The 20779-nt window shown below is 38.7% G+C and overlaps 1 protein-coding gene across 1 annotated transcript in view; it reads left to right on the top strand.

Moving 5' to 3' along the window:
* Positions 1-20779, top strand: part of mdga2a (MAM domain containing glycosylphosphatidylinositol anchor 2a) — a 924938-nt gene that overhangs the window by 234644 nt on the left and 669515 nt on the right. The window contains exon 2 of the mRNA XM_060828983.1: positions 19973-20112. Within this exon, the coding sequence (XP_060684966.1) occupies positions 19973-20112 (140 nt within the window). The remainder of the gene's footprint in view (positions 1-19972; positions 20113-20779) is intronic.

Below are 20779 nucleotides of genomic sequence, written 5' to 3' on the forward strand. Positions count from 1 at the left end.
AATTTTAAATTAAAATATTGGATTGAAAGCAATTCTTGAATATGGAATTGAAGACAGAGAAGCTAATTTTACTTCATTGGAAAATGCTTTTGGCCTGTGGATAGCTGTGATTGTCACAAAGCCCTAAGCACCGTATCAAATCTGATTAAAGTTAACTAGTCTAAATTAGCAAAAAAATGTTTTAATGCGTTTGTAGACTTTAACAGAATTATTTTGTAAATAATGAATGATAATGGGCAATTTCATTGTTGTGATTTAATTGTAAATTTTCAGAGTGGCAATTTACAAGTGTGAAAACCCAGTAAACAACTAGAGACAAATGTCAGTTATATTTTATGCATTTTGAAAGGGACTAATTTTGAAAATTTGAAGAATTACATTGCAACATTGAAGGCCATATTTTTGGAATGTCTTATTTGGTTGATCTTCTGTTCATCCACTCACATTGAAAGTCCTGAGATTACTCAGTTATTTGTTTTCTGTCTTGAATTTCTCTACTGTCTTCCTCCTATTGATATTCTCTACTATCTTCAGTATCAACCTTTCATTTCAGTTAATGCTGGATTGTGATCTAGAATAGAAATCTTGGCTAACCTTCCCTTCCCTAACTCTTGAGAACCAAATCTTGAGCATCCCTTCTGTGTTTGACACAGACTAGAGCGTAGGATAGAGTACCAGCTGGAGTTTTGTATAATTGGCGTAACTTTAAAATATGATAGGCAGGGTTTGGATGAACAAGTCCTGCACCAGTTTCCAGCAGCTCCCAGTGTTGATGTGGAGAAAGGGAGCAGGCCAGGAATCACATAGGTGGGAAACCTGAGACTAGCTAAGCCACCTGAAATTTAGTATTGAGTTCAAACAAACTCTTTTGGCTGTTTCTAGGTCTTGAACCTACAGAGTGAGAGTCGTGAATTGATGAAAGAGATGTAAATGTTCTTGATGGACAGAAAGAGCCATGATCTTAAGTCAATCAGATTGAAACACTATCTGGTTTAACATGGGAAAAAGTCATTTCTGTCTTCTCCTGCAGTTACTATAGCCTCATTTGTTGATGTTTTTCAGTATACTATTATTACTATGAGCCCATTTTTAAATAGCTGGATTTTCCCAGCTGACCTCTGCTGGGAGGTTGAGTTCATATTTGGATTCACAATTTAAAGAGGTGACTAAAAACAAATTCTACCTTTGATGTGGTTACTGATTAGAAGTTTGTTGTTATAACAAATGGACAACTTGAGATTGTTTGTTTAAAACTAATTGTATAGGTGTGAGAGACCTCTTCGAGTATTGGTTGTTTATTTTCACCACCTGGGCCCTGGGATCTGCCCATGGTCAATACTGGATGAGTTACTATGGAGGTGGAGTGGTGTAAGGTAGTATGAAGTGGCATGGAGTATAGGGACAGCTTAGGGCTAGGTGATCTAACCACCTTTTATAAAATGTAGCTGAAATGTGGTGGAACAGAACTGCGACTTCTCACTAGCCCTCTTCAGCACTCACTGAACTTCATGGTCATATCCAAAACTGGCAGACCAACTTAGTCATTATAACTACTAGGTTGCAAGCGATCATCTCTGATGCGAGTTACAAATAATTCAAAACAAGGACAGAAGGACATAAACTCCAAATGTCTGTGAGGTGAGATCTTAATGACTCAGCATTTTCCCATCTTTTGCATTTGTTATGATGTTTTGCTTTGCCACAGTTTCTGCAATTGAGAGTGAAGGCTGCACAGTTGCTCATGACCAACTGCTGTTCTGCTGGGTACTCAGCTGATTGGATTAGCATTCTCTACATGAAACAATAGTGAGGTTGTCAATATTTCTTTGTTCTCATAGCAAGGTGCTCCACGGGATGTGGATAGAGGCAGTAAGGGTCATTAGTTGCCGATTGAATACATTTGATAATACATCTTCAAAGCTATTAGTGGAATTGTTAAATTTTTGGTGGAGCTTTTACAGCACTCCCTTTGGACCCTATTTCTACAAAGAAGAGATACAAAAGCAATTCACACAATTAAGTTTTTATAAATGTGAGCTGTAAATCTGTAAAGTAAATGTGTTCACACTATTGCCTTTGGAACCAATCGCACAGTTCAATTTCTTCCTCTACCTCCAACACAAAATAACTTGATCCAAAGAATTTTGAGCTGGATGTTTCATCTCAAGTCATTTTTAAAAATGTTGCAAATATGTTCAACATTTCTAAAATTATCGTTTTCTTAGCCAAAGCAACAGAAGCCAAACTTGGCGATTTGAAAGTTGGAGAAAATTTCAAATGCAAAGTGGAACTAATTTTCAATCATATTTTGGAATATGTCAGATCAAACTGTGAAACTGAACTTAATTAAAATTTATGATCTTTGAAAATCTCCCATCATGGAGCTAACCTCTTTCACCACTACTGTGACCAAGAATAAAGATGGTTCATCTTTGGAGCCAGATTGCTGAAACTTCGGGGCATTTTGAAGATGGCAGCAACAAGCTTTGGTGTCAGTATTGTTGTGTGATGTTCTAATGCCAGCTGTAAAATCAATTCCTTTTTTATGAAAGTCAAAAATATGGACATACATGACAAAAAAAATCTTCATTCTTACTCTGTTGCAGATTAGCTACAAAATATCAATATGAATTTATCAGGGAATGAATCAATATAAAAGGTTCCTCTACCTGCATCCTATTTAATGTTTTGATCTTATCATCCACACCATGAGCAAATCCCAATTTAGTAGGTTTAGAGAATGTCCTTCCTAAATGATGTTTGCTTTCTCATCTGATTAGCAATTCTCTTCTGAACTTATTACATTTTGGACACTCTCACTCCCAAGGCTGGAGATATTTTACATTAGCAGATCTTATAACTGAGGATTTGTAGTATGGTTAAATTAGTTCCTGAACACATTTAAAGCTCTGCATTGCCTGAGGTTAGCTGGAAAATCTTTGAGATTATGCCAAATTTTCTGGACTGATATGTTCAAGTCCCAATAAGAGAGTAGCTGCTGCTTTTGCTCCCACTCTGTAAATTTGTTGAAATGCACAAGCATTGGCTAAGGTGACCACTTCTCTGACTGTTTGATACCCTCCTTCTGAGTTTCATTGCGCTGCACTATGCATCGTGTTCTGTCTTTAATGAGTGATTTAAACATGGGATAACCTTCCATCTCTTGCTGGCTGAGGTGCTGTGATTTAGGTAAGACAGTAGTCATTTTCTTGTATACTTTAAACATGCCAGTGATCTACTTTGATGCCTTATTGTTTCAAGTTGAAAATTGATCAATATTATAACCCTAAGACTTCTGTTTGCCTTTTTCTTCCTGGTTTAACAGTTGGTTAGATTAATTGATTCAGTTTGAACATGTTTACACTCACTCCTAATGGGGATAAATTAACAGTGACATTGCACAGGTTGAGTCTGAAGAACTGCTGAATGTAGAACAGTCATGACAGTCGTAACTCAGGTGCCATCATCATCCTATTGTAGGAAGGGACAAAGCTAAATGAATTTAAAAGAGCAGGAATTGATCCAATGTTATGGCCATTGCTATAACAAGGAATGTGTAATCTTTTTTACAGTTGCCACTGACTTGAATCAATATGAGTGCTATTGATCGTTTGACCAAGGAACTGCAAGTTATTTTGAAGCGAGGTTATTATGGTCCTTATAATGGGAATTTTGATAACTTTGTCTTTACATGCTTTGAGATGGGAAAATAAAAGTGACATGAAAAATAATTTTGTACTGCCGTTTCTTTTCATAATCATAAGGCTGGGAGGTCAGGTAGATCAGGCAGATTGGTGGCAGGCATAAGGCTCAGATTAATGCCAACAACATGGATGTAATTCCAATTCCAGCTGTGGACCTGCCTCCTCATCCTGCCACTGAGAGTAAAAAGTCAGTAAAAACTGTCATTGACAAAGTAATGGCTCAAAGTACCAGAGCACAATGAGCCAAGGACCTACTTTCAGACAGAATGCATATATTTTCACATACATTATCCAAGTTCAAGTCAAATGATTTTTCAAAGATCATGCATTTTGTTCAATGATTGGTTCTATAAAGGCTTGGGTTAGTGACTGTAGGAAAATCAAATGAGTTACCTTAAGCTTCTGAAGTTGCATCCAAAACAAATATGATAAATTCAGACTATTGTTTCTGCATTTAGATAGCAATCTTGCATATGTTGTGTCTCAGAATTCAATATTCACACTTAACAGGCTAGGGTTCAGGAGATAAAGTAACAATTCCAATACTTTTCCAATCTAGGATGTTCCATGATTGAAATAAATGTTAATTTGGAAGTAAATAAGCAAATAAATTCCTTCATAGCTTAGCAGACACTGTGTACTAGGAAAAAAAATTAGATCCATGCAAATTTAAGCACGGTGGTCAAGAATTTTTGTTTTGGGTATAATTGATAATCAAAGGATAAATTATGCTCCAGATTGTGCTAGCTTTCAGAAATTTCTGTTTATATTGCTGCAATGTATGTACATGTTACTGTACAAATAAACTTCTATGGACATTTGTAAACAGTATTTCAGCTTCATGAAAAAAATTGCATAATATCAATATTTCTGGATATATTTGAGTAGTAAGTTAATGCAGTTTAGGTACTATAACTGCATGTAAGTTAATGGGATACAAAAGCATTTTTTTAATCAGTGTACAGTTTGCTGCATGTAACTAATCTGATCTTAAATAACAGTAGATTTTCCCAAAAAACTATGCAGAACCAATTACTCATTTCAGTGGCATGCAATAGTGAGTTCCTTACTAAATAAAATCTTTTAAAAGGTATGTATTAATATTCTTGTGACTGAAAAGAACAATTTGATTTTACAGTCCTCATTGAAGCTTCCAGTTGTGGTTCAATTGAGATGGAAATGTCGCCAGTTTTGAGTGCTGAGCCAGCTGCAAGATAATTTTAAACTAGCCTACTCGATTTTGGACAATCAAATTTATGCTCACAATTCTTATTTCATAATGTTGATTAGGCTGATATTGATAAGTTGGGCTGCAAAAAGATCAGTTCATTCCAGTAGAAACTCTTCTCACAGTTGTCATTATCTTGCCCGCTTCACATTGCCATAGCTCTATCATTAGCTACATCCAAACTGCAGAGCTGAATTAATAGCTTGTTGTGTTGTAGTGGCACTGTGGGACTGATTCCAAGCGAAGTTAGTAAGCAATGCATTGAATGTGAATAGATTATATTTTCTGCTTTTTTTAATAAAGTTTTATATGCTAAACATACAACATGATATTTTTGAAAAAATATTACAATACAAATGCTAATCAGATTTTTAATTTCCTTTTGCTAAACTAGCATTTATAGTATCTTCTGAAATTAGATGAGCTGTAATTTCTTTCACTTCTATGCAATTTTTTTCCCTGGTCCTCTTGCTCACTGTGTTACATATTATCAGGGGATAGGAATGGGTCGTGGGGAGTGATAAATCCCTAGGTGTCATCCAGATTGTTCTAAAATCTTGAAACCTGCCATTGGTAAGTCTTGACAGCCACCAAGACACAGAAAAGAGAATTAAAAGATTGATTGAGCTGATGGATCTCTGTCTTTTTGCCTATAAATGTCTTACAACATTGTAGATGAGAAGTAATGGAGCTCAACCTCTTTAAGAGTTTTTTTGCCAAATGCAATGTAAGACAGAGCACCTAATAAAACACAACAGTCCATAAAGTGCAGATGAACCTTCACAGATTTAATTAGTAGCAATTCTGTCTTTTTAAAAAAAAATACTGCTGTCACTCCTCAGGGCTTTTCCTTCAAATGTTTAAAAGCTTGCCATTACTGAGAAAGTTGAAAGGCAGGTAAGTGAGCTTCTCCTTGCCCTTGTCTTTCTTCAGTTGCATGAGGTCAGTGGCAAATAATGTCATATAATTTCCTCTCCTCTGAGGAAATTATGCTTGGAACCGACCTTTTTGTAAAATCCAACTGTAAGGCAGTGGTATCAATGTCAAACTTTTGTGAGGAAAATGGATGTATAATCCCCAAAAGCATTGAAAGTTGACAAATGAAAATCTGGACAGTAAAGGAAAGAGAAGTGACTAGTGTTTTAGTTTTCCACCACTTTATGCATGATAACACAAAATGAGCATGTAATAGAGCAGAATGCAGAGTGAAATCTTCGAAGGCAGGTTATTCTTATTACATTGATAGCCCTACTTTCCAATTCCATCACCAGTAGATCTCTTTCCCATCATGGCCTAATACTTTTAGTAATGATATTTTGAATTTGCTATTCTCAACAAATGAGAAATAAAAACAAATAACTGAGCAAATGAACAATTTATTTGAAAGAACAATATAAAGATAAAAGTTGCAATAGTCTCTGAGGACCATAAAGTTACTCTTTCGTCATAGAGAAGTGAATAGTGGCGGTTTAACCTGAGGGTCACTGTGCCTCAAGTGAGAGGAAAGGTTGAAGGAAGGTCCTTCATGAATAACTCAGATGCTATTGAGCCCACACTGTTGTTGTCACACTATATTGCAACCCCAACTGAGCTAACCAGTCTCCTGGATAACAGTATAAAAATATAGCAATTGCACCTGAAATTATTATGCATTTCCTATGAGCAAAATAAAATATAACTAGCCAAACCTCTGTGCCGTTGTCAGTGGAGGGGTCCAGACTAAGGACAGTATTGATGTATTCAGGGTTGCTAGCACAATTAAACCAAAGGTTCAAACAGAGCAAGGGAATGGGGATGGAGAGTGGGGGGAAGCCATCAGGAAAACTTTTTCTGAATTGACTGCTCATCAAGTGAAACCACAATATCTGAAAATTGTACCATTTTGTCACCAGAAAGTTTGTTGTGAGCTTGTTTATTAACTGGGAATGGCAGGACTGCACATAGCCACCTTTTGGTTTTTGTGCTAATTTAAAACAGAATTTGCATGTGTCTTGAAAATGGTCCTTAGCTTGTCCTCAAGAAATGGTAATCAAAGCAGAACAATGCAGAAATAAAGTTAGTGGGGCTACTCTAATTCTGAGCAATGGAGCTCTTCACACTCTGGAAAATAACAACTTGACTGATGCCCATTATTAAGACCATTTTTTCTGAGGCCTGTTCTGAAAAGTCAACATTCCACACTTCCTCAGCATTTAACCTTTCAAGAGATTAGCAAGGCTGCTGATACTACAGCATCCTGTGTGTTGTGTGCAGAATTATAACACTCTTTAACAACTAATCACATTGTTCCTGGAGTTCTTCACTATAAATATGTCTTCATTTAGCTTTGAGAGAAAGCTGTCGGTAAACACCTGTATTTTGTTTATCCTTTTGTTTAGTTTTTGTTTTGTATTAATTTCAACAGTATTCCATAGCTCCATCATGCAGGTATTTTAGGGTTTATAATGTTGTTACTTCATCATATGTTTTCAAACTGGGCATTGATATCTCTTTTCAGAATATAATTTGGAATGAATAAAAATAAACCGAGCAAAATCACTCAACCTGTTGGCCTTTTCATGCACATTTAAAATGGCTGCCAAAGTTAAAAAAAATTGCTTTTAATCTTCTATTTTTCATTTTCATTAGTAAAGCATAAATGAATTCAAATGGTTTTTCTAATTGATTAAAAGATTATTATCACTGGTCTGTTAATCCAGACACCAAGATAACATTCTGGGGACATAGGTTCAAATCCCGCCATGGCAGATGGTGGAATTTGAATTCAATGAATATCTGGAATTAAGGATCTAACAATGACCACAAATCCATTGCCAACTGTCGGGAATAATCCATCTGGTTCACTAAGGTCCTTGAGGGAAGGTAACTGCCATCCTTACCTGCCTATATCTGACTCCAGACTCACAGAAATGTGCTTGACTCTTAACTGCCCTCTGGGCAATTAAGGATGTGTAATAAATGCTGTCTAGTCAGCGATGTCTTCATCCCATGAATTAATTTTAAAAGTGCTCCATTTGTCAGATTTTTCTCCACTCACCTAACCTATCTCCATCCCTGTCAAGATTAGAGTGGTGCTGGAAAAGCATAGCAGGTCAGGCAGCATCAGAGGAGCTCCTGCCCGAAAAGTCGATTTTCCTGCTCCTCGGATGCTGCCTGACCTGCTACACTTTTCCAGCACCACTCTAATCTCCAACATCTGCAGTCCTCACTTTCACCTATCTCTATCCCTGACTTATTTCTATCCCTTTGCATGCTGCTTATGTTCTCTTTTAAAACTTACTTTCCTAATGTTTTTTGTGTCATCAGTAAATTTTGCAAGACTGGCTTCTTCTCATATAGAAAAATCACTCCTTTATACTTTTTTCTGATTCCTGTTAGTTAGCACATCTTCTATCCTTACCAACATGTTTCCCACCTACAATGTGGGCTTTTATTTTCTGCAAGAACCTTTGAAGTGGCATCTTATAAAATGACTTCTGGAGATCTCAACACAATTCATCCACTGGATAAAAGTACATTACTGTGGATGCTGGAATCTGAAACCAAAAAAGAGAAAATGTTGGAAAATCTCAGCAAGTCTGGCAGCACCTGTAAGGAGAGAAAAGAGCTGACGTTTTGATTCTAACTGACCCTTTGTCAAATTTATCCACTGTTTTCCTTTTTTTAAACAGTACATGACACTTTTTGAAGTACTTTTATTAAATTGGTTAAATATGATTTCCCTTTCCCAAACCATGTTCAATGAAAGTTTCTAACATTTTTCTTTGGCAAATATTAAGCAAACTGTCCTGTAATTATTGTTTCCTATCTCCCATCCTTTTGGAATAAAAAAGTTACATTTATTAATTTCCATCTAATAAATCTTGCCAAAATTGAGGGAACATTAAAAATTCAAAGCAAATGTGTCAACTATCGAAGTATCTAGTTCTCTTAAAACAATAAGGAAGAAGTCCATTGAGACCTTGGCATTGTCAGCTCCTGGATTCAATAATTTGCTCAGTCTCACTTCTCCAGTGACTGTAATTATCATGCGTTCCTCCTTCACTTCCACTTTCCTGAGGTCCAGCAATTCTGGATGTGACTGTTATCAAACGATAAAGATTGATACAAGCTACCTCTTCAATGCCAATTCACCTAAGATGCCATCCTGGTATTTCCTGAAATGTTGAAAGGATCATCACTGTCATCTCCTTCTCAAAATTCTGAGACTAAAGGCACCACCAACAACAAAAAAAACTTTATTCAAAAGTACTTTTCACAAAACATTAAAAACGAAATTATTTACCTTCTTGTATTGCCCTCGTGTCTGTTTTGTGGGTACCCTTTCCTGACCTAGTGCTGGTATGCAGTTCTCCCCCAGTAGCTGCAGCATGGCCATTGGATGTCTGGTGGTTTTCACATGAGGAGAATGCAGCCGATCTTTGTATGTTAACCTGGAGCAGCCCTGGACCTTGATGGCCTGGGTTCTGAGCTACACTCCCCAATGTGCAGCAGTGGTCTCATGAAATATAACAGAAAAGAAAGATTTGCATTTATGTTAAAATTTTCACAACTACTGGACATGCCTTCCAGCCAATAAAGTACTTTTGAAGTATCATCATGTTGTAATGTACGCAAAGTGGCAACCAATTTGCACATAGCAAAATGCCGAAGGTAGCTGTAGTGAATATAACAAGGTCAGTCAGGTGGACCTCATAGAATGTGAGTTCACTGGAGCTGTTAACATCGTTCAATCAATCAGGGAACCCTAGCTGACAGACATAAAAGGAGTGTCAGAGGCTCTGTTCACTCTGAGCTGGATCTGTATCAAGAACTCTCCATGTGTAAATAACAGTTAACCAGGTGGCCTCTGTGGAGTTATTTCAATTGCAATGTGAATGACAAGCTAATCTGCCTTTTTGAAGCTGAATTAGCCCTAAATATTGACTAGGACCCCATGGATAACTTCTGTTCTTTCACAAAATACTTCCATGTAATCCTTTGCATTCATCTGAGCAGCCAAAAACACCCTCTGAAAGGCGCCACCTTCAGGGGTGCAGATTCCCTCTTGACAGCACTGGAGCATCAGTCTTGGTTTTTGTGTGAAAGCATTGGAAAGAGAGGTTGTAACATTTTTAGGTTGCAATGTCTTTGCTCAAAAACATTTACAGTCACATCTTGAGGCAAGTTACTTTTGTTTTCAATAAGATTAAGTCTAAGCAGTAAATTTATCAATATATATTTCCTGATAATATGTGTGCTCTTCAAGTTTCACAGATCCACTTGTATGTGTTACAAATGGGAAAAGGACATGATTAAATAAATTATATACAGATACCAACTTTAATTGTTATGTTGTTAAAAGGACAGACCTATTTAAATATCCAATCCTTGAGGTTTCATCAATTTCTATTTAGAGTCATAGAGATGTAAGCGTGGAAATAGACCCTTTGGTCAAACTCATCCACGACTCTATCCCATCCAATGTAGCCCCACCTGCCAGCACCCGGCCCATATCTCTCCAACCCTTCCTATTTATATACCCATCCAGATGCCTTTTTAAATGTTGCAATTGTACTAGTCTCCGCCACTTCCACTGGCAGCCCATTCCCCACACACACCACCCTCTGTGTGAAAAGGTTGCCCCTTAGGTCTCTTTTATATCTCCACCCCCAGCCCCACACCCCCACTCCACACCCAACCCATGCATTCTAGTTCCGGACTCACCCACCTCAGGGAAAATACCTGGTCTATATACGCTATCTATGCCCCTCTTTGGATGGCACAGTGGTTAGCACTGCTGCCTCACAGCACCCAGTGTTCAATTCCTGCCTCAGGCAACTGTCTGTGTGGAGTTTGCGCATTCTCCCAGTGTCGGCTTGGGTTTCCTCCAGATGCTCCGGTTTCCTCCCATAGCCTGAAAAAATGTGCAGGTTAGGTGAATTGGCCATGCTAAATTGCCCATAGTGCTAGGTGAAGGGGTGAATGCAGGGGAATGGGTCTGGGTGGGTTGCTCTTTGGAAGGTCGGTGTGGACTTGTTGGGCTGAAGGGCCTGTTTCCACACTGTAATAATCTAATCTTAAAAAAAAAATGATTTTATAAACCTCTATATGGTCACCCCTCAGCCTCTGATGCTCCTAGCCTGTTCAGCCTCTCCCTGTAGCTCGAATCCTCCAATGCTGGCAAGATTATTGTAAACCCTTTCAAGTTTCACAACATCTTTCCGATAGGAAGGAGACCAGATTTGCATGAATATTCCATCAGTGGCCAACTAATGTCCTGTACAGCTGCAACATGACCTCCCAACTCCTGTACTCAATACTCTGACCAATAAAAGAAAGCATACCAAGATCCCATTGTAATTTGAGGTAACCTTCTTCACTGTCCACTACACCTCTAATTTTGGTGTCATCTGCAAACTTACTAACTATACCTCTTATGCTCATATCCAAATCATTCATATAAATGATGAAAAGTAGTGAACCCAGAACCCTTCCTTGTGGCACTCCACTGATCACAGACCTTTAATCTGAAAAAACAGCCCTCCACCACCCCCACCACCCTCTGTCTTTTACCTTTTGAGCCAGTTCTGTATCCAACTGGCTAGGTCTCCCTGTATTCCATGAGATCTAACTTTGCTAACCAGTCTCCCATGGGGAACCTTATAAAATGCCTTACTGAAGTCAATATAGATCACATCTACTGATCTGCCCTCATCAATCCTCTTTGTTACTTCTTCAAAAAACTCAAGCAGGTTTGTGAGGCATTTCTCATACACAAAGTCATGTTTAGTGAATTCAAGGAATTAATTCATGAATCAAGTTCATTATCACTTTTGATTTCTTTTTCTGTAGGCTCATTGTTCATAATAGTTTCTGTTTACTCAGCTATATTTTTCCATGAACAATGAAAGAACCTAATTATGGTGAATAAGTTAATTCTTCAAAGCAATCTATATGACTGACCTGAGGCAATATTTTTTGTGCAAGCATAAAGACACAGATACTTGAAACAGAATAAAAGTGCCAATGTTGGGTTAGTTTAAGAATGACAAACTGTCAAGCTTTTTAATCAATTATATTATTCAACAATGTTCTCCCCAAATAAAATTCCCAATTTTGAGGTACTTTAGCTGCTCCTAAAACTGATTTTCAAGTCACTATGGATTATCTTCTTTTACCTAAACCAGCTTTTAGGAATTCATTGAGATATTATCCAACATCTCTCAACCTACATTTAGAGAGACAATGCAATGATCTACTATCTCTGTGATTTGGTAATTACGAGTTTGCAAGAAGAGTTTCCTGGATAATTGGGGCCTCTACAAACAGGAGGGTCTTACCTGAACCAAAGGGATACCAATATCCTGAGGACAAAATTTGCTAATGCTCCATGGATGGTTTTAAACTAATTCAAAAGTGGGTTGGGAAATGAAATTGCAGTTTGAGTATACAGGAGGTTGAGAGTAATGAAGTCAGAACTAAGATTTCAAGATCACAATGAGGCACGACAAGCAAGACGTGGTTTGAAGTGTGTGAACTTGCAGCATGGGTTGCTACCTGAAATTTCAATGTTGTGGCCATAAGAAGTCATTGGCGGATAGGATAAAGGAAAATCCTAAAGCTTTCTATAGGTATATCAGGAATAAAAGTATGACTAGAGTATGATTAGGGCCAATCAAGCGTAGTAATGGGAGGTTGTGCCTGGAGGTGGAGGAGATAGGAGAAGTGCTAAATGAATACTTTGCATCAGTAGTCACACTAGAAAAAAAACAATGTTGTTGGGGGAATACTGAGATACAGGCTACTAGACTAGATGGGATTGAGGTTCACAAGGAGGAGGTGTTAGCAATCCTGGAAAGTGTAAAAGTAGATAAGTCCCTTGGGCCAGGTTGGGATTTATCCTAGAATTTTCTGGGAAGCCAGGGAGGAGATTGCTGAGCTTTTGGCTTTGATCTTTGTCATCATTGTCACAGGAATAGTGCCAGAAGACTCAAGGATAGCAAATGTTGTTCCCTTTTCAAGAAGAGGAGTAGAAAAAACCCTGGAAGTTATATAGCAGTGAGCCTTGCTTCTGTTGTTGGTAAAAGGTTGGAAAAGGTTGTAAGAGATAGAATTTATAATCCTCTAGAAGGAAAATATTGATTAGGGATAATTAGCATGGTTTTGTGAAGGGTAGGACATGCCTCACAAACCTTTATTGAGTTCTTTGAGAAGGTGACCAAACAGGTGGATGAGGGTAAAGTGGTTGATGTGGTATACATGGATTTCAGCAAGGCGTTTGGTAAGGTTCCTCACAGTAGGCTATTGCACAAAATATGGAGGCATGGGATTAAGGATGATTTAACAGTTTGGTTCAGGAATTGGCTAGCTGAAAGAAGACAGAGGATGATGACTGATGGGAAATGTTCATCCTGGAGCTCAGTTACTACTGGCGTACCGCAAGGATCTGTTTTGAGTCTACTGTTGTTTATCATTTTTATAAATGACCTGGATGAGGGCATAGAAGGATGGATTAGTAAACTTGCGGATGACACGAAGGTCAGTGGAATTGTGAATAGTGACGAAGGATATTGTAGGTTTCAGAGAGACATAGATAAGCTGCAGAACGAGGCTGAGAGATGGAAAATGGAGTTTAATGTGGAAAGTGTGAGGTGATTCACTTTTTGGAAGGAGAAACATGAATGCAGAGAACTGGGTGAATGGTAAGATTTTTGGTCATTTAGATGCGCAGAGAGATCTCAGTGTCCAGGTATATAGATCCTTGAAAGTTGCCACCCGTGTTGCTAGGGTTATTAAGAAGGCATACGATGTATTAGCTTTTATTGGTAGAGGAATTGAATTTTAGAAGCATGAAGTCATGCTGCAGCTGTACAAAGCTCTGGTGCACCCACATTTGGAGTACTGCGTATAGTTCTGGCCATTGCATTATAGGAAGGATATGGAAGCTTTGGAAAGGGTTCAGAGGAGATTTACTAGGATGTTGCCTGTTGTAAAGGGAAGGCTGATGGTCTTCAGGCAGTTTTTGTTAGACAGAAGAAGTTGAGAGGTTACTTAATTGAGACATATAAGATAATCAGAGGATTAGATAGGTTGGACAGTGAGAGCATTTTTCCTCTGATATTGATGGCTAGCACGGGGGGACATAGTTTTAAATTGAAGAGTGATAGATATAGGACAGATGTCAGAGGTAGTTTCTTTACTCAGAGTAATAGGGGCATGGAACACACTACCTGCAACAGTGGTAGACTCACCAACTTTAAGCGCATTCAAATGGTCATTGGATAGACATATGGACGACAATGGAATAGTATACGTTAGATACACTTCAGATTAGTTCCACGGGTTAGCACAACATTGAGGACCAAAGGGCTTGTACTGCGCTGTGATGTTCTATGTTCTAATACAGTACTCTTTTTCAAATTTTTCCAATTTTCAGGCAGTCCATTGGATCAAATGTCAACTTGGTGTATCATTTGTCTCCAGCCCACAAAGATATCACTGTATGTTTATGAATACTTATTTATTGTTTCAGTGGTCCAAACAAATCTTTCTTACAATGATTATCCAAAAAGAAGTGATTTTGTGTCCTTTTCTGAGCGATTTTGAAATGCACACAACCGAGCAGTCAATGGAGATGCAAACAGTCAACAGATAGTTTCACCAACCCGGAGATACAGTCATTCAAAGGGATAGGCTGCATCACTATATTGAGGAGGATCATGTCCCACTAGCTATGTAATGAAGGAGCAGCTCTCTGAAAGTATGTCCCTCCAAATTCAAAGTTGGACTGTAACCTGGTGTTGTGATTTTTAACTTTGTCTATCCCAGTCCAACATCAACTCCACATCAAAGAGGGTAGTGACAGTGCATTCATACAATTTATTGAGAGTTGTCCCATTCATTTCACTACTGCAAGGTTTGATATTGTACTGTTGAGAATTCAAACTTATGAACTGTGTCATAACTTACTAGTGATCCTTTTCCTTAAGAGGCAAAAGAGCCAACAAGATGCTCGCAGATGGAATATAAATGAGGATAGCTCTCTGTGACTGGAAAGTGAATTACCAATTCAAGCAGGTACTGAGTACACCAGGGCAGTGTTGAGATGTTTCCTTCAGAGTTTCCAACCACTGAATTCATAGAAATATTTTCCATGGCATTTGAGGGCACAGATTATGATGGTATTGGTCTTGTATTCAATGTGCTCGGTATACATGAGCAGATCCTTCTTAATGATTTCCAAGTAAATCTTCAAGTCACTGAGAGTTTCCAAATAAATAAAGACGGAGCTGCACCTAAACCCTCTATACTTGCCCGGCAGCAAATACCAGTGTGGTTATACTCTGGATATTATTATAGAGCTGAGTGGTACCACCTTTAGTGAGACCTGTACTATCTTTACCTCCACTGGACATCACAGCCCTGAGATAAATGTCTGTGATGCTCCGAGCAGTGTTGACGATGAGTGATCACTTGGCTTCTTGAGAGGAATTTCAAGGGTTGAATTTAACTCTAATTGTTTCAAGCTGTCAGCTACTGTGTCAGAGGGATCGAGGAAAAATCAGCAAATTTTCAGGTGGTTAGCAGTCATCTTGTAAGCAGGAGGACAAACAAATATTTACTAATTCCTTGGAAACATTCCTCTTCAATGATTGGAATCTTGCTGACTGCATGTTCTCTTATATTTCATAAAAATATCTCCTGGAGGGAAATAGTACCCCAATTTAGAGAATAGCAGTGTCTTGTTTAAGAATATAAAGGGAGCATTACTTTCAAATATGCATTTTCCTAAATGCTGGAGAGACTTGACTTCCATAATTGTGCTGACTTCTTGCAATACATGAATATGGGAGAAAGTGAGGACTGCAGATGCTAGAGATCAGAGTCGAGAGTGTGGTGCTAGAAAGCACAGCAGGTCAGGCAGCATCCAGGTAGCAGGAAAATCGATATTTCAGGCATCATCCCTTCATCAGGAATAGATACATACTTACCTTTGATTGACTTCGTCTTGGAATTTCCTGGACTGGAGCCTCTTGATATGGAACAGTGGAGATCAATCCAGCAGCAGGGAGAATCAATTTCAAAACTATGCCCCCATGACATTAAGTGTTGCAATTTGTAGTTTAAATGTCCATTCACTGGTTTGACAGCTGCTGGAAATGGATAAGATGGCAAATGCGGAGTTGGAGAGTGGAGGGGTAGGGACAAGTGTGTCAGAATGGTGAGAGGTTAGGATGTCAGGTGGTTGAACGCATTGGGTGGCTGGTGGACGAGGGTGTCATTGGGTGAGGGGCTAGGGTGTCAAATGGGTTTGGGATGTTCGTGGTATATGGAGGGTAGAGATAGGGTGACAGACACATGAGTTGGTTGCAGTGCCAGGTGGGTGAGGTGTCAGGGAGGCAAATAAGTGAGATCATTTGGTGTTAGGGAAATGGATGAGAACTTAGGGTCAATCAAAGGGTTGGTTCAAGGGTGGTATCAGGTCCAGCTGGGTTTGGTGGTGTTGGTGTTTTGGGTTGGGAGATTATAAAGTGTCGGGGGTGCGGGGCGGGGGGGGGGGGTGTAGTTTTGTACAGGTTATGGTGAGTCAGTGGTTCTCTTTAATAGTTGCCCAAGAGTTAGAATAGGTTTTTAATCTTGTAACTTTCCTGTTTGCACATTTAACTCAAATGAGTTAGAGCCCTCCAAAATCCTACAATGATAAGGGACTTTTTCAGAGAATTCCAGATGTAGAGCAATCAGCCAAAGGAAATTTGTATTTCCAGAATACCTCATGTTGAATCAGCTGCATTGGGCTTCCACCTGATCCCCTGTGCAGTTGCAGCCTTGCAAAAACAACCATTGAAATTTCTGTAGCCTTCTCATTTCCCTCTCTCCATAGATGCTGCGTGATCTGCAGAGTATTTCCAATAATTCTGTTTTTTAATTTCAGATTTTCAACATACAGTACACTACCTTTTGATTTAGCATCATTTTTGGCTGTTTGTGTTTTTTAAACTTTAAAGCAATCTCTAAAATGCTATTTTGTGATGAGGCAGTTGAAGGAAATAAGTAGTTCATTCTGCTATTCGGAGGAATGTTTGTTGTAGATCAGTTTTATTGTATGTATGAGATTTGAATTACAATGATAATTTAGCTTCTTTCAATTTAGCAGATCATTTCATAAGATAAGTATATTGTTCAGTAGTTGCTGTCCTTGAATGATTAAGTGTGGCAGTCAATATAATTTAACATTTTATATCTTTGTAGGTTTTCTGTCTCATAATATCATCCAGCAAATGTTTAGCACAGCTGGAAATATTCTTTAGTGATGTTTATGCATTCCCTCGAATGTCATTTGCCGTTTTAGCAGCATAGGGTACGAATGGGATGATTATGTGCAGAAGATCCACTGTGCCAGAAGGGGATAGACTCAGTAATAGCAGCTGATCATTAATTGTCCTTCTTCCCTGCAGCAATATCATAGGCATAACTAACATGATTCGTATAAGCTAATCTCACTGTTTCTGTACAAAATTCCTTTAACTCTGGAGAGTAGCATTGTATTTACAGAAAACTGTACTTGGAAGGCAGCAACAAGATTATAATCACAAATAGTTCTCTTTTGACCTGTTCTGGTATCGTTGATTGAGGGAGAAATATTGGCCAAGAAATTAGAACAATCCTGTGCCCTTCAATGAACCCTGTTGTAAAATATGCCAATACACATCTTTTTTACAAGGTTTGTGAAGGTTTGTAGCTCAGGTTGAGGTTTAGGGTGTAGGTATGCTCGCTGAGCTGTTGGTTTGATGTCCAGACATTTCATTACCTGGCTAGGTAATATCATCAGTGGCAAGATCCAAGTGAAGCAAACCTGTTGTCTCCTGCTTTCTATTTATATGTTTGTCCTGGATGGGGTTCCTGGGGTTTGTGGTGATGTCATTTCCTGTTTGTTTTCTGAGGGGTTGATAGATGGTATCTAGATCTGTGTGTTTGTTTATGGCATTGTGGTTGGAGTGCCAGGCCTCTAGGAATTCTCTGGCATGTCTTTGCTTAGCCTGTCCCAGGATAGATGTGTTGGCCCAGTCAAAATGGTGGGTTTTTTCATCCATGTGTAGGGCTACGAGGGAGAGAGGATCGTGTCTTTTTGTGGCTAGCTGGTGTTCGTGTATTCTGGTGGCTCACTTTCTTCCTGTTTGTCCTATGGATCTCCGCTATCAGGATTCATAGCAGAAGCGGTAATGCAAAGACTAGAACAAACAGCCCTACCAACCCTCAAACCAAAAATCTGGGTCCGCTAGTAGATGACACCTTTGTCATCACAAAACGAAACCCTCACAGGCATAAAGTTCACCAAGGAGGAAGAAACCAACAACAAACTCGCATTCCTGGACGCCACAGTCGAAAGAAAGGACAACGGAGATCTACAAACTTGCGTATACAGAAAACCGACAAACACTGACCAAATACTTAACTACACCAGCAACCATCCCAACACACACAAACAAAGCTGTATCAGGACACTATTCCAACAAGCCACCTCACACTGCAGCACAGACTAACTTCAGAAAACAGAGGAGAACTACCTATACAACGTATCCAAGAAGAACAGATACTCAAAAAATATAGTCTGCAGATTCCTCAAGAACAAACCACGACAAGCAGACCAAACACAACCAGAAACCCTAACCACCTTACCATATATCAAAGAAGTCTCAGAAATGACAGCCAGACTACTAAGACCCCTCGGAATCCCAGTAGCACACAAACCCACCAACTCTCTCAAACAAAAACTCTCAAACTTATAAGACCCAGTACAACCCATGGACTAAACCAACATCGTCTACAAAATTCCATGCAAAGACTGCCACAAACACTACGTAGGACAAACAGGAAGAAAGTTAGCCACCAGGATACACGAACACCAGCTAGCTACAAAAAGACATGATCCTCTCTCCCTTGTAGCCCTACACACGGATGAAAAAACCCACCATTTCGACTGGGCCAACACATCTATCCTGGGACAAGCTAAGCAAAGACATGCCAGAGAATTCCTAGACGCCTGGCACTCCAACCACAATACCATAAACAAACACACAGATCTAGATACCATCTATCAACCCCTCAGAAAACAAACAGGAAATGACATCACCACAAACCCCAGGAACCCCATCCAGGACAAACTTATAAATAGAAAGCAGGAGACAACAGTTTCGCTTCACTTGGAGGTCGCCACTGATGATGTTACCTAGCCAGGTAATGAAATGTCTGGATATCAAACCTACAGCTCAGTGAGCATACCTACACCCCATATTTTACATCTATTTGCTGCATATCTTGAATTTAACTTATTCCAAAAGATAGAAGCTCCAACAGAATGGCAATCTCTCAGTTCCGCATCTAGGTGTTAGTTCAAATTACAGACAGCAATTCTGAAGTAGGGTTTAATGTAACAGTCTTCATGTATGTAAGCGGGTTTGATATTGTTGAACCAAATTATTGTATGGAACATAAGTGAACTGTTTTCAAATCTGTGCTAATGTTGTTCTTGTGCTGGTCATTTCCTGGAGAAGTATCTTCTGATTTAATGTTTCAGTAATCGTGAGGAAAGCATTATATGGACAAACATATTGGAGAGAATGCACATCCCACCTCGTCATTCACCAACAAACAATGAAAAAAAACCAATTTATCTGCCTTTCTCCCGTACTTATTTTTCTTCTGTATCTTTTCTTCATTAGCCAATGAGCACAATTGTAGAGTCACATACTTGTAAGAATTGGCCAATTCCTCCAGAATATTCTGAAATACAAAATATTTCATGTGTGACTTTCTGAGAACTTGTAGAGAACCAAATTGGTACCACTTTACAGCTCATTTCACTCAGCTGAGTCGAGCTTCTGGGCTGTAAACCTCCAAATGTTATCCAGGTGGAACATTGTTCAAAGAATAGGAATTTATAGCAGATGAATTGTTTTAAATTGGGATAGAAAAGGTCTTGGATTTTCACTGAACAGGAAATATTAATCAGGCATTTGTAAAATTAGTACTGACTGCACCTCTTTTTATTATTTTTCAGCTCCGCCAACTGTGAGCATCATGCACTCTGGTCAAGCATGTAACATAGAAGAAGAACGATATACAGAAAGGGTATACACCATTCGGGAAGGAGAAACCTTGGAGCTAACCTGCCTTGTTAGAGGTCACCCACGGCCACAGGTGAATCCAAAATCCTTTTCCTATTTGAATTGCCAATTTGTCGTCTTAATTTTGTTATGTGGTAATTTTATGAATTTTGTTTTAAGTTATGTACAATTAAAAGATTAATATACTCCTTGCAAATATGATGTATGAGGCGCTTAGTAATATGGGTTAATGTTTGTCCTTCAGTTCAGAGACAGGGTTTAACTCTAATGCAGAGAAATACAATGAAGCAACCTGCCTGCTGAATGTTCAGCTCCATATAAAATTGTTTGACCTACTTCAATCCAGTGGCCAGTGGAAACAGCACATTACATGAAACACTCCTAATTTGCTACTAATTAGTTCTGCAAATTTTCTATTTAATTGTGGTCATAAAATTGTTGCTGGTAAAAATGCAGACAATTGTTTCTCTCATGCTGTCAGGAGTGCCCTCTCAAGTTGGAGCTGAGACAAATTAATGGGGGACCAGGGATGTTAGACTGAATTATCATAATTTTTTGAGTGCATTGTTTTCGGCACATTAGATGGAAAAGTAGATGGCACTAACATTCTTCACTCTGAGGCACAAGAAAGTAAAAATTAAGATAAGCGTATCACTAAACATCTTGTAATTTGCTTCCTGGTGTTTTCCACCTGAGCCATCACTCTTGATTGCTTTCTGTCTGACGTATGCCGTCACTGA

The sequence above is a fragment of the Hemiscyllium ocellatum genome, chromosome 8 (assembly GCF_020745735.1).
Source record: "Hemiscyllium ocellatum isolate sHemOce1 chromosome 8, sHemOce1.pat.X.cur, whole genome shotgun sequence".
NCBI lineage: Eukaryota > Metazoa > Chordata > Chondrichthyes > Orectolobiformes > Hemiscylliidae > Hemiscyllium > Hemiscyllium ocellatum.